The following is a 14,893-nucleotide window of genomic DNA, read 5'->3' as shown; positions in this document are numbered from 1 at the left end:
AAACTGGATTTATATGCAGATTAATGAAAAACACCACCTGTTGTTGTTGTTTACTTATATTTAGATATTTTTTAGATATGTATTTCAAATAATCATGATCGTTAGTTTTCAATTTCAAGTGTGTATTAGGGTACTACATCTGGCACTGAGTTACTTAAAGGAGACTAGGTTTATATCCAACTAAAATATAAAAACATATAGATAGATGAAAATTGGTCCAATTTAAATTATTTTCAATGGTGCAGGAGAACCTTAGGCAGTCGATTTCGCTTTGCTCACAAGAACTCGGTCATCCGCAGACTACAACTTAGCGAATTTTGCGTCGTGCACTCGTACATGGCTCATGTTCGCTGAACGGGCCCTGGAGCAGTTGAAAACTGACCCAAATTTTCACCAAAACAATGAGAACCATTTCATGATGAATGGGTACGTCAACAAAAAATTGTCGAATTTGGGACTATACCAATTCGCATGAGATCCAAAATACATCCTAAAAAAGTCACTGTTTGGTGTGGATTGTGGGCTTGCGGCATCATCGGTCCATATTTCTTTGAGAACGGCGTTGGCCAGGACTTACAGGTCGATGCTTACCTACTTATTTTGGTCCGAATTGGATATCGCTATGTGACAAACATCTCATGTCACATTGGACATTCTGTACGACCGATTTAAGGGCATGATCATCTCACGTGGAAGTGATATGAACTGGCCACCGAAATCGTGCGATTTAAACGTTAGACTTTTGATTGTGGGGTTTCTTAAGTCGCAGATATATGTATGTAATTAAGCCACAAATCACAGCGGCCCTCAAAGCCAACATAACGAATGAAAATTTGACATTTCGGATCCGGACACTGGTACGATGTTATATTCACATACACTTTCTTCATCGTTACACTGTTTCAAAAGCCATTAAACAGTAGAAGGAAGGCTGGAACATTGAAAGAAAATCTGGATCAGGAAGAAAAAAAGGTCTAACAGATATTGGTAAGACAAAAGAAGTCGAACAACTATTTTGAAGAGCACCGAACACTTATATCAGAAAAGCGGCTCATAAAGTTAAATGCTCTGATTCTTTTGTGATCAGAGCCAAAGCTAATGCTGGGTTGAAGTCGTACAAAATTCAGAAAGTTCCAGATCGCAATGCGAAGCAAAAGAACGAGCGAAAAAATTGATGTCAAAATTTATTTGTATGATGAATGATGAAACTTATGTACTAGCTGACTTTTCACAACTTCCGGGTCAAGATTTTTATGTGGCTAATGGGCGAGGTAATGTTCTAGAACAATACCGGAAAAAAAACCTAAACAAAAATTGCAGTTATGGTAAATGAAGCCAATCTTTTGCGACATCAGGCACGATAAACATAGAAACATATGGGGATTTCATGTCAAGTGAACCAACTTTTGAAATCGATATCTTCCGATCGGGATGAGGTTTTTTATATCAAAATAAATGTTTTGTATCTCAAGATATAAAATTGTTGATTTTTTTTTTTGCAAAATCAAAAACTTTTTTGACTTTTTTTCAAAATGGGCCCTTTCTTCAATTTTTTATTTTTTTGCTCAAAAGAAAGCCTAGGTCCATTCCTTTAAGAGCTTTTTGGTTTTTTATATTTTTTAATGCTGTATTCGACTATACTATGCCAATTTGCATATTTGCAAAAATTGTCAATAGTTATATTCCTAATGTACATATACATATTTCCTGGATCCTTATAAAATTCTAAGACGATCTAGCTAGCAATGTCGGATAGGGCCCCGGGGGAAGGATTTAGGGTAATAAAATGTTCTATAAATATCTACAAAATCGGTCAAGTATAGCCAGAGTTATGGACCACAATGTGAGACAAACTCCAAAAGAGTTTCGTATCACTAGCTACCTTTGGAATGTTAAAACTATCATCACATCTTCGATGTTCGAAGATGTATAATTTGAAAAATATTTGACCTTTGAAGATGCAATGACGTACAATTATTTTTAGTTTGTAATTTTCACATTTTTCATTTGCGTCCCTATAAAGTCTATTGGTCCAATTATGAACAAAATTCGGTGGGAGAAAAGGGAAAGAAGCTCCCGGGCATTTTTTTTCATAATTGGGCTGTAAATGTATATGTTGGATAGCGGAGACCGTCTGTCTGTTGAAATCAAATTTCCAAAGCACCCAAACAACTTACCAACATGATTATATCGGATATAGTCCTGGTATATAGCGCCGACTATTGGTTATAATCGGGTAAAATAATTTTTATAACGAATTTTTGTTCACCACTTTTTTTCAAAAAAAAATGTTTTCAATATTTTTGTCTAAAAGATTTCACCATATCGGAAGCTGCTGTAACATTTAAAAATACGACAGCTATCAGTTTTGTTCCGATATGGTGAAATCTTTTAGACAAAAAAAAATGTTTCCAATATTTTTGTCTAAAAGATTTCACCATATCGGAAGATGCTGTAACTTTTAAAATTCCGACAGCTATCAGTTTTGTTTCTCCAAATGGAAACGCAAACAAATATAATTAGAAATTAACACGAAGTCAGATTATTGGACACCATTTCATTCCCAAGACAGCCGGCTCTACGCACCGGAATGACCCGAGTTCACTCGGGCTGATGGACGGTTGGGCATTTGATTCAATTTTGGCGATTCGCAGTTACCGGAAAAATCACCCCAGAATTCTGCTGCAGACTTCTTTTTTTAGAACTTTTTAAGTCACGTTCTTGAGGAGTATAGCCACAAACTTAGAAGCTTAGAAACAAAATATCCGACAAGAGTATCGAACGAAGCTCTCCAGAATGAAAGAGTGATAAAATTGATGTGTGTTATAAACAATTTGGTAAAAATTAAGATGTTTAATTAAATCTACGACACCCTTAAATTAAGTATATTAGCAAATAACAACAATTAACTTTTTTATGTTTAAGAATAAAATACATTTAAAGTTTATTGCTCTTTATGATTAAAAATTAAAAAAAAAAAAAATCAAATCAAAAAATAAAACTGATAATACATAATTTGTATTGTACGAGAGTGAGTGCTTAAACATTTAATTATATTTAATATAAAAAAAGGAGAGAGTATAAAGGAAAAAAACCTTCAGATACATTTTTCTTATATTTTGAGCTTATTTTCTTCATCTTAAAAAAAGTATTTTGCAAAAATTACAAAAGAATAAGTTTTAGAATAAAAGGAAAGAGAAAATATAAAACAATACTGATAAAATAGAGGTTATTAAAAATAAAAAAGAGGATAAAATAAAAAAAGTAAATCTTTAAAACATAGAATTAGAGATAAGTTGGGATTGGATGCAATATAAAATACAATAGCTTTAGAAGCTAAATAATTAGGGGAAACAAATCAAACATAAAACTATTAAAAAGAACATCTAATACTACAGCTACGTCGTCAGCCTCAACATCAAGTGTTGTAGGCATCCCAAAATATACGCAATAAAATTGATTTAGGTATTTATTTACTCCCCATTTTCACAATATCTAGTTTTGTTCTAACCCAAAGTTATACAAAAATTACTTTAACAGGCAGTATATCTTTAGGTTAAAACAAATAACCAAGACTTCGTGGAAATAGGGCTTAGAAAACAAACCAAGCACAAGTGATACTATTCTTAAATAAGTTCCTAAGTCTATTTTGCTTTGTCTTTTTTCTTTACAAAATATGTGGTAGCATTCAAAATGTAGCATTCTAATTGTATTAAATTTTATTACGAATCTATGCTAAAGAGTGTTCTAAACAGTTTTTAATTGTTATTCAATTGAAAACGCTTCTTTTCAAAATAATACTCTTACCCGCATATTATCATGATGTCTAAGTTATTAGGTAACTTAAAGTTATACTGACAGTTTTTATCCAAAAATTATTTCAACAATCTTTTAAGTTTAAGTTAACATATAACCAGACATCGTGTTAATGGGGGTGGCTGATTTAAAAAGCAAAAATTATGTGTTTCTTAAGTTATGATTGAATGGTGTTTGTTCTTCTGTTGCTGGTTGTTGGTTTGTTTAATTCATTCATTCATTTGAGAGATTCAAAACATCATCGCCCGTTTTGGGTATCTTAGCTGGTGGTGGGGCAGCCAGGTCCGCAATTGAGGAGAATTCCATACGTTTTTTGGTGGCCGCATTGGCCAAGCCGGCATTAGCCAAACCAACACTGAGGGCGGCCAGAGAACCGGGCGGTGCCAGCTCACCATAGAGACGTGTCAAGTCCACGGGTGGCGTATTCGAGGGACGTCGGTGTGAGGAAGAGTTACTGCCATCGGAAGGAGCTGGTGAAGGAGTATTGGAGGGTACACTAGAAATGGCCAAATCTACAGCACTAAAATTATATTTACCACCTCCCGAACCGCCGCCGCCACCTCCGGCATTCGAGCCACCACCTCCGCCCCCGCCGGACATGGCTGATTTTGTGGGCGTTAGACGTTCCAGGGCTGGCGAGGCCGACGATTCCCGGGTTCGGGAGGAGGATGAAGTCGACTTGGGTGGTTTCATCATCATGGCATTTATCGATTCTTGCTGCATTTTCAACAAAGCTGAAGGAGACATGAACAGATTGTTAGCGGCTAATGTTGACTTAGCTAAAGGATCGGGTATACCAAATTTACCAGCTTGTTGTTGTTGCTGTTGAAAGAAGGCTGCATAATCTTGGATTTTCTCCTGGGCCAAAGCATTGTAGTAGGCCGCAGCCGGATCGGTTAGAGGTGAAGGCGCTCCAGTTGAGTTGGGTCCAGAGCCTCCACCGCCAGACTTGGACGATGATGATGGGGTGTTGGCTGAGGGCGGTTGGCCAGTGGGTTGGGCGAAGAGAGCATTCAGGTCGGCGGCTGCTTTATTTTGATGATAGAGCAAAGCATTAAGATCGGATTGTTGTTTTTCCGATTGCAATAGCTGATTCAACATGTCGGTTTGCTGGGACAGTTGCTGTTGAGCTTCTTTTTGTTTCGATGAAGAGGATGATGTGGAGGGACCGCCTGAGCCGGCAGACAACAGAGCTGACAGTTCATGCGACGAGGCACCTGCATTTTTGGCCGCCACTAAAGCCCCAAAGTTGGGATCGAAAAACTTGGTGTAGGTCTGCAACAGTTGATTGTAATCGTTATGAACCTGAGCCTGAGCCTGTGCTTGAGCCTGAGCTTGTGCTTGAGCTTGTGCTTGAGCCTGTGCTTGTGCCTGAGCTTGTGCCTGAGCTTGCGCCTGAGCTTGTGCTTGAGCCTGAGCTTGTGCCTGTGCTTGTGCCTGAGCCTGTTGCTGCTGCTGCTTTTTGGAAGTGCTGGGCATCGGAGCTGTGGGCACCTGTACAGCCGCTGCTGCTGCCGCCATCTGTTGTTGTATGAAAGCGTTTAAATCATTGTTTTTCGATTGCTGCTGCAAATATGAATCGTATCCCAACAGCTTGGAGGCTTGAATAAGATTATTATAGTCAGCCGTTAAAGCTGCCGCCGAAGCAGCGGCTGCATTAGCTGCTGCTGCAGCAGCCGAAGAATTTTTACTTTTACCGCCCGATGAAGACGTGGCCGTGGAGGTTGTTGGCTGCATTCCAGTGGCTCCAGTTAGATAACTGAAATCTGCTCCAAATCCTAGTGTGCCCAAAGTAGTGGCCCCTAAAGCCTCGGCTTGCTGTAAAAGTAATGCAGCATATTCTGGCGATCGTATTAGTTCACTCATTTTCAATGGATCATTTTTCAATTCATCCAATTCTTTCATTAGTTTAGTTTTATACGAATTCGATGAGGTTGAGGATGAAGACGAAGAGGAGGATGATGATGAAGATTTGGAGGATCTTTCTTTTGATTTGCTTTGTGTTGGTGGAGGAGCTGATGTTTGAGGCATCATGTCTTGTAGGCGAGGCATGTTGAAGCTTTGTGAATAAGCGGCTACAGCGGCTGCTACATTGGGATCGGAGAAATCGGGTACTCCCGAATGAGCGGCTGCCGAGCTAGAAGTGGCTGTAGAGTTTTGTGATTTATTCTGACCTCCCACTTTAGCGGCGGCAGCCGCCAATTGGTTGAGTGAAGTGCTGCCATAATCTTTGCGTTGTTGGAAGAGTGCAGCCAAATCGGTTTGCAGAAAATTAGGCGGCAGTTGGCCAGCCAATTGAGCCAAGCTTGCGGCCATCAAATCATTGGCCGAGGGTATGCCATGGGCTGTTGACGAAGATACCGTGGGCGGCACTAAGGCTCCTGTTGTGGGATCAAATTTGTTGGTGGGTGTAATACTAGGACTGTTGCGTGCTATATCACTAATACTGAACTTGCCAGGGCTGGGCGCAGGGGAATTGCGTGTCCTAGAGGTGTGTGATGAGGTGTCAGACTTGGCTGGTGAAGGAGAGGCTCTCACGGGCATTTCAAATTTGGCGGGAGAAGCCGAATTCGAGGGTATGGTAATGGGACTGTCTCTGGGTGAGGCAGAGGGCAAGTTGGGGGCTGCTATAGGCATCTGTGGCAATGATGGCAATGAAGGAGGCATGGGTGGCAGCAAACCAGCTGCAGTAACACTTGGTGGTTGCACTAGAGGTGGTATAATGGCCGGAATACTAGAAGCATTCGTGTTTGCCGTTGTGGTAGTAGCAGTGGGATTTGGTGTGGCCAAGGGTGACAACATTCTTACAGGATTCATATTGAGACCCGAGGGCAAACACAATTGTTCCTGCAACGATAAAACTTTCAGTTCGCTAGCTTTTTGTTCAGCCTGCTGCTGTTCTTCAGCCGCTCTTAAAGCCTCCTCCGCTGATGTTATATGTTTCATAGTCAAATCATCGCCCTTTAGCTCATCCTCTGGTTTTATTTCCAATTTTGTGTCCATAGGCAATTTAGGCAATTCTTCTTTAGTATCTATGATCTTAATAGTTTTGGGAGGTATAAAATCATCTTCTTGTTCACAATCCAAAACGGCACATATCCAATTCCATAAGGCCTTGTCATTTTGCTTCATGGGAAACTTGGGATAAAGAGTATTTTTCAGTTTTTCTATATAAGTAACATCGTCGCTGAACACGGTCGAGAAGCGCACCACCTCATTGCGAAATTGGGAATAATAATCAACACAGGATTGTATTTCAGTGCGTACTTCTTCGGGTATCTCTTTGTCGGGTAAGACAGAGTATTGCATAAGCATGGGACGGCCATATTCCAAAGCCTGCTTATTCTCATTGGGTGGCAGAACCCAAATTGATTTGACCACCGATTCCAAGGTGGGATTTTCATCGAAATAGGGAGCTACAAATAAAAACAAAACAATTTAATACAAAATTGGGAAAAATTATTATTTTTTAATGTGATAACACTTACATATGACCAAAGCAACGCAGGGGGTATAGGTGGCATCTGAAGATCCCCTCATTTTAATTTGATAATCCAGCTGGGCATCACAATCACGTAAAGTGGGTTCAGCTTGAAATTTGGGATGCGAATGATACCAGCCCACCAAAAGCAATTGATCCTTCATCATGGCCTTTTGTATTTCACGTTCAACCTCGCCGCCTTTGGAACGATCAAAGCGGGTATTGCGACAGGGATAAGCTTTTGTAATGGCCAAAGCTAAATAAATAAAAAAAATATATTAATGAGAGGCATTTTGTAACAATTTAAAACAACTTACTGTGTGAATTAATATCCCAGGTGCCGCCCAAATAACCACACACCTCATGCATGGTCAAATGACAATGAAAATCGGCCAATAGCAAAGCTGAAGAGTTCATGGTCAACAGGAATGGTTGCAGTTTGCCCACCGAAGTAAAGGGCACCGCCTCTATAAGCATATTAGCATCACTAACAAGGGAGAGAGAGGAAAATTTCAAAGAAAATAGAAAAGTTTATAAATTGTATTATTGGTATTGGGACAGATCTCAACAACTCACTGCATAACATTACGATTAATAATGGTGTTGTGTTGAAATACAGTACGTTTTATAACGGGCAATGGTGAATAGGATTTTTTGTCAGTATCTGCAAGAAATGTTGATAGGAAATTGATTTTTTTCTTCAATATAAATTGTGGAATTAAAAATTGTTGAATTTTTTAAAAAAAAATATGATTTAAAAAAAATTATTTTTTTTTAAATTTATTTTCGACTTTTTTAATTTTTATTTTTTTTTAATCGAATAACTTTTTTCCATTTTCTTTTTTAAAATTTTTTGATTTTTTTATAAAATTTTTGTTTTTTCTGAAATTTAGGATTTTTAGGAAAATATATTGAAATAAGGGTACATGTTTCTAAGTTATTTATAATTGATGGGAGTCGCAAATTAAATATAGCCTTACCCACTTGCTTGATTTGGAAAACTATATGCTATATGCATTAAACTATTCTACAATTTCTTTAAACTAAACTAAATTTTTCAACTTACCCGCATCAACATCTTCAGAAATTGAATCCTTTTGCATGGCACATTTACGCAGCCAACTATTTTTATAAGAATCCAATTTTTTACCCTTATACTTAACAGAACCCCAGCCACAACCACTTTTCTTTTCCGGATTAATAATGCGCTTGCAATTCATGGCCCAAGCACTGGGCGTTAAAAATACTGTCTCAGTTTCTTGAGATTTTATTTTGCCATCGGGCAATAAATCTCCCACGAATTTTTGACCCAAATACTCAATGGTCATAACCGATTTGCCGGGCTGTAAAACATTGGCAGCCATAAGGGTCTGTAAAGTGATAGTGCGTCCGGTGCCATTAAAGCCTTCATAGTTCTCTTTAGTCTACAAAAATAAAAACTGTAATTTAAAAATTTATCGAAAAAAAAATTAAACTAGTTTACCTCATCATCAGCATCGTCCTCGCCAACATCACTATCCTCTGCTTTGTCCATATGGGCACTCTCAGCATCTACAGTACCAGCTGCAGTTTCTGACGTTGAGGAGACTGCTGCACCACCACCTCCACTACCAGCCATTGTCATTACCATAGACATGGTCGTACCACCAGCCACACCACTTGTTCCCTGTGATGCTACCGACGCTGCAATTACCTGCGTTATTGTGTCTGATAAAGTCGATGACATCGCGGCTTCGCTGACAGACGTTGCTGTCACTGAGGCGTCCATTTCTTCGATCATTGTATTTCCAGCCATATCACGTTCATTTCCTAGCATTCTTTCATTATCCGGCTGTTGGTCGAGTTCAACCTCTTGCATGTTATTGTATTCACTTAATTTTATTAATTATTTTATAAATTTTATTGGTATTTTGCACAAATTTTACGGGAGACTCGTTGATGAATTGTGTATCTGCTGCGAAAAAATTTATTTGTTTCTTTTTTCCTGTATCTTTTATTAATGACATTTACAGGGATGTATTTTGTGCATTATTTCGTATTGTGAATCATTCACAATAGCTGTATTGGCATTAACCCTTTAAGGGGGTTTAGATTTCTTATACGAATGCTTTTGGCCATGTGAAGCAGTAAAGTGTGTTAGAAAAATTTAAAACAGCTAAAGCTCACTAAATATAGATCAAATTTTTAGAAATGTATAAAAATAGTGATATTTGAGATCGTAGAAAATAATGTATAACAGAAGAAAATACAAAAGGTGGCGCTGTATTGTTTATAACGTTTTTCTTGTATTTTAAAATTATGAATATATATTTATATGTCAATACAATTTGAAGTTTAATTCTTTTTTAAATGATGAAAGTAATACAGGTACATACAATAAGTGACAATATAGTGGAAACTTTTTGAAAATAAAATTCTCTACTTCAGTTTTTAAAAAATTATATCTTACCAAATATATATGTATATTTCAAATTCTCATCCGATTTGCAGGCATAGAGAAAACCCACAAATATAGGCAAAGTTGGGAACCCCTATGATTTTATGTAAGTTATAATGCATTATTTTTTCAAATCTAGTAATCAGCGTATTTCCAAACTAAATTATTTTTCGAACTTAAATTCTTGAATATATTTAACAATGTTTTAACATTTGTTACATTACACAAATTAAAAATTTTGTCTAATCCAAATTTTTAAAAAGCACTTGAAACAGTGATAAAATCACTGAGTTGACAACACTGTTTCAAAAGTTTAGGCTGCCGCAAAATATTCGAAAATAAATCAAATATTCATAATTTATAATAAAGTGCGGATTTAATTAAAGAATAAAGAGGGGAATAATATAAATTGTATCAAAACCAAATGTAAGTAAACTAAAAACTCATACATTTTGTAATAAAAAAAAACATTTATTTCATAAAAAAAAACAAATAATTTCACACAAACTTCACTGATTCTCCGATTCTGCTTTGTCATCTCTCGAATTACAAGTTTTTGGGACACTCTCTACCACAAAAGGACGCGGTAAACCTTCTTGAGATTCACGTTTTGGGGTAGCATATTGAAAACTACTAAAGTTTACATTAATTTTACCACTACTACGCAAGGCTGCCATAGGACGGGCTATAGGTGTGCCCAAGCGATTAAAACCCTTGGCAGAAGTGGCTCTAGCACTTGACAAAGAGGGTGGTCTCGGTGAAGAAGTAACTGCCAAATTTCTTACTAATTCTGGTTTTGTTGCTTTGACATGGGTTTCTTTGGGTTGTACTATCATGGCCTCACGACAAGCTTCCTTTTCAAATTGTTTAACACGCTCACGCAAGGCTGTCTCTCTGCTTACCTCACGTGTTATTTCTGTGCGCCTTTTCTGTTCATAACGTTCCAAGGCCTTTTCATCACGTTCCTTATTTCTGGAGATTATCTGATCGGAATATTCCAAACGTTTTTGAAATAGTTCTTCTTTGTTTAATTTCTGAAAGATTTCAGGCCAAATGCCCTTTTCCTTTTTGATCAGTATAATGCGTGCCTCATTTTTAAATATGCGACAAAAGCTGGCCACTTCATCGATTTCCTGTGTTAGATGACGTTCAAAGAATATGGGAGGATTATTAAATTTCAAATATGTGGGCAACAGCACAATATCCGGTTTACGGGTTATCAACCGATTTAGCTCAATGATGATTTTAATTTCTTCTTCGGTTTGGGTTACTTGAACCATTATCGCAAAATTCTTTAAAAAAATATTTCTTCTCTTAAATAAAGTTGTTTGACCTTTCAATGTTGGTTTTTTTTGTGGATTATCAGTTTCCTTTTATTATATTTGTTATTTACTGATAAATATTTTTAAAAATACTTTCTTGTTGTAAAGACCAATTCGTTTTGACATCCCACAAAATTTTTGTGTTTAATTTTTGTTCTTTTGTATTTTATTTTTTATTATTATTTACATTTGTATGTACAATATGTACATATTTTGATTGGAATGTCATTTAGTTTTATTAGCCGGTGCTTTGGCTCCCTGCTCTATGGTTACTCCCTCAAACCTTAACGACCGTCAATAACAATCGATTTAACAATTTATAGCCATTATTTGTTGGTTAAGTGTACAAATGTCAATACAAATTGTATTGTAAATCTCAATTTTTTTAAAAACTTTTGTTGCTTGTGTTCAGTATTCCATTTTCCTCTATTAAATTATACCGTTATTTCTACACTGAGAGATTTGTGGGGGGTTAAATATAAAAATTAAAGTATAAAATAGTTTTTAATTTTCTCAATATTATTGCCATAGAGATATTTCTTTATGATTATTGATTTAGATTTCCCAAGATTTATATAGTTTTTGTATAGCCTTCATCTCATAGCTTTTATAAATTTGTAATTTCTACGATATTAATTTCCGAAACTATAATGATTTCTTGATCCTTATAGATAGAGTAGTCGATATGTTGGTGAAAATAGATATTCCATGATATTAATAATTCAGATATAGTCATGAGTATTTTGGTATTGAAAATCTGCAAAATCGTTCCAAATATAGGCAGGGAGTATACATTTTTAATATCGTTAGCTTAGTGCAAAAACGTCATAAATCCCTTATCCAAAATTTTACAGAAGATACAAATAACGGAATTCAGAAGTATTTAATTCTGTTAATGCAGTTTTATAACTTATTTATTATGATTATTAATGCGTCGGTGGCTTAGAAGTCCTTGTTTGTGGACTTAACTGATTTTCTATTACAAATTTTGTATTTTTTTAGTGGACTTGGAGCACGTTCTTAACGTTTTTTCTTTATATTTATAGTTTTAACTCTATTATTTGATTTAAAGTCTCTATTGTCAGTAAAGTTGCTCTCAAATATCATTGAAGTTACGTTTTTGATACTTTCAAACTTCTACAATGAAGAAGAAAAAATAATTTGTTAAAAAACGATGTAAAAAGTATCATGTTTTCCGTTGTTAGGGTCAAGATTTGCGAAAATTTAAAAACCAAAATATTAAACTATTTCAATGCTGGATTGAAGCAAAATACTAATTGTAATAATTACTCAATTAATAAACAAATTTTTCAAAAATTATAATGAAATTTCGTGAGACAATTACTGTAAAAACTCAACATTTAGGAGGAACAGTCCTAAACAAAAAATAAGAAATTTCCAAAAATGACTCCCCAGAAAGTTATCTATTGATCTAAAATCGAATTGTTAGCTGCTGTGCAAATTAGGCTCGTTTTGGTTACTATTGCCTGGAAAAAAACACTTTGTAATTTGTGCAATATTATTTTTTGACACGGCAATATAAAGTATTCTAGATCCTTATAGATGGAGGAGTCGATTTAGCGATATCCACTTGACATCTGGGCCTGTGTTGATTATAAAAGTTTTTCCTATTATCTATATCTGATACATAGTCATGAGGATTATGGTATTGAAAATCCGCCTAATCGTCCCAAATATAGATATTTTAATATTTTTAGAGTGTATAATACAGGAATTTCGCTAGCAAAAGCTTAAAAGTACATACACATAATAAGTTCATTATTTATTTTACAAATAATATAAATACCCTACAATATATTCATGATTGAATATTGGTTAATGCCAATATTAGAATCCTTTTTAAATTGATAAAAACTTTAAAAACTCCAGAAAATTTATATTATTTTTGATTAATTTCTCGGAAATAAATAGTTTTATACACTGAAAGGTTCGAAAGAAATAATTCTGAATTAAATTTTTGAAATCAAATTAAATGTTATCTTTTAATAATTCCGTTAATTAATTCATTACGAATTAATTCATATGCTTAATTACTTAATACTTCAAACGTATTGAATTCATTCCTTTAATTCAAATCCATTACAAAATAGTTAATATAATTTTATGAATGATTAATTCCATTCAAATCTATTGCTAAAATGTTATAGACATTTATTATACCCTTCACCTTCTTGAGAAGGGTATATATAAGTTTGTCATTCCGTTTGTAATTTCCACAATATAATTTTTTGGATCCTTATAGATAGCGGAGTCGATTAAGCCATGTCCGTCTGTCTGTCCGTCTGTTGAAATCAATTTTCTGAAGACCCCAGATATCTTCGTGATCCAAATCTTAAATAATTCTGTCAGACATGCCTGCGAGAAGTTTCCTATTTAAAATCTGCAAAATCGGTTCACAAATGTCTGAGATATGAGGAAAAAACCAGGACAACCTCGATTTTTTACCTCTTTCTGACCTATATCTGGATTACTAAGTCATTAATATAGACAATATGGATATCTAATGACATATATTTCAAAGACCTTTTCAACGACGTATATAAGACCATAGTAAGTTGAACCTACAATGGGTCAAAATCGGAAAAAATATTTTTAACCCAAATTTTTTTTTTACCCAAAAAAAAATTGAAAAAACAAAAAAAAAATTTTAAAATTTAAAAAAAATAAATTTTAAATAACCATGGCTATTCCGTTTCTCACTTTCACCATTCACCGTATTTTTTGAAGCATAATTACAACAATATTATGTAATTTCTTCAGCATATCTAATTATAAATGTTTAGACGTGATTGTTCTAACCTTAATTATATAATTTTAGAAACTTTATTTAATATAAATATTGTTATAATATGCTTCCAAAAATACGGTGAATGGTGAAAGTGAGATTCCTTTTCTCAATTTCATGAACAATTCGAAAATTTGTTTTTCCAAAAAATGAAAAAAAAAACTTTGGAAAAACATTTTTTGTTTACCTAAAATATTTAAAATTTATAATTTGGTGAAGGGTATATAAGATTCGGCACAGCCGAATTTAGCTCTCTTACTTGTTTTTCAATTCATTTTGTAAATAATTTAAACCAAAACAAAACACAAAATATTTTAATTAAATTTGTATTAGATTTGAATTAACCATTCAAAGAAAGGTTGAATGAATTTTATTATTAATTAATTCAACAATGAATATTAAATTCGAATCACAAATGGTTCAATTGTAAAGGCTATAATTCATTATTTAAATTCTTATATTTTTCTATCGTACTTTAAATTTATAGCACTTTAATAGATAAGGCTTATAAAATTCGTTGTATACCTAATTTTCTCTTTAATAATGTTCATTTATTTGTTGACATTCTGTTGAAGGTTCAATAAACTACCATAAGCATTAAATATGCAATACCAATAATTTCAAACATTTATTTTGATGGCCCAATTATGTCAATAATGTAAGAGAGTTTATACATACAATAATGCAAATCAAGAATCTATTAAAATTTTAATGAATTAATTCATGCAGCTTAAGTATTACATGAACGAGATGTTGACACAAGTTATAAAAATATTTGGGGAGGTAAAAGTATGTCTCTATTTATTGCTGTAATAAGGGAAATTTTACATTTATTCTAGAATTCTTTTCTTCTTCTATTGGGACGAAATGAAAAATTTATTTTTGAAATTTTACTCTTCTGAATTCGATAATATTTGACTGTTGGTTAGATCTCATATTAAAGCTAATGAATCGTAGATTTTTAAGTTTTATTCTACAAATCCGTTTCAATCATGTATAAAAATAGTTTGAGTGCTTCGGAAAGTTGATTT

At 34.6% G+C, this 14,893-nt stretch overlaps 2 protein-coding genes across 5 annotated transcripts; both read right to left on the bottom strand.

The window, feature by feature from the left end:
- Positions 1 to 3,696: 3,696 nt before the first annotated feature.
- LOC135950104 (MPN domain-containing protein CG4751) lies at positions 3,697 to 9,259 on the bottom strand. 4 transcript variants are annotated; one of them, XM_065499620.1, is made up of 7 exons: positions 8,781 to 9,259; positions 8,364 to 8,721; positions 7,874 to 7,961; positions 7,615 to 7,784; positions 7,305 to 7,553; positions 4,353 to 7,232; positions 3,697 to 4,286 (listed from the first exon to the last, which is right to left on the bottom strand). In XM_065499620.1, the coding sequence occupies exons 1-7, from the start codon at positions 9,153 to 9,155 to the stop codon at positions 4,030 to 4,032; spliced, it is 4,377 nt and encodes a 1,458-aa protein (XP_065355692.1). In that variant the 5' UTR covers positions 9,156 to 9,259; the 3' UTR covers positions 3,697 to 4,029. The 4 variants fall into 4 exon arrangements, with proteins under 4 accessions (XP_065355692.1, XP_065355691.1, XP_065355693.1 ...); XM_065499619.1 differs by having other exon boundaries at positions 3,697 to 4,550; positions 4,614 to 7,232; XM_065499621.1 differs by having other exon boundaries at positions 3,697 to 4,550; positions 4,623 to 7,232.
- A 925-nt stretch (positions 9,260 to 10,184) lies between these two features.
- On the bottom strand, positions 10,185 to 11,516 carry Dnaaf4 (Dynein axonemal assembly factor 4). The gene has a single exon (XM_065500830.1). The coding sequence runs from the start codon at positions 11,012 to 11,014 to the stop codon at positions 10,244 to 10,246; it is 771 nt and encodes a 256-aa protein (XP_065356902.1). The 5' UTR covers positions 11,015 to 11,516; the 3' UTR covers positions 10,185 to 10,243.
- Positions 11,517 to 14,893: the final 3,377 nt, after the last annotated feature.

The sequence above is a fragment of the Calliphora vicina genome, chromosome 2 (genome assembly GCF_958450345.1).
Source record: "Calliphora vicina chromosome 2, idCalVici1.1, whole genome shotgun sequence".
NCBI classification, from domain to species: Eukaryota; Metazoa; Arthropoda; class Insecta; order Diptera; family Calliphoridae; genus Calliphora; species Calliphora vicina.
The sequence above is the reverse complement of the archived record's forward strand: the minus strand, read 5'-3'. Positions and strand labels throughout refer to the sequence as shown.

Coding starts and splice junctions, on each gene's coding strand:
- Dnaaf4 (XM_065500830.1), bottom strand. CDS start 11,014: ATGGTTCAAGTAACCCAAACCGAAGAAGAAATTAAAATCATCATTGAG.
- LOC135950104 (XM_065499618.1), bottom strand. CDS start 9,155: ATGCAAGAGGTTGAACTCGACCAACAGCCGGATAATGAAAGAATGCTA. Junction 8,722..8,780: donor AGGACGATGCTGATGATGAG/GTAAACTAGTTT, acceptor TTATTTTTGTAG/ACTAAAGAGAACTATGAAGG. Junction 7,785..7,873: donor ATTAATCGTAATGTTATGCA/GTGAGTTGTTGA, acceptor CTCCCTTGTTAG/TGATGCTAATATGCTTATAG.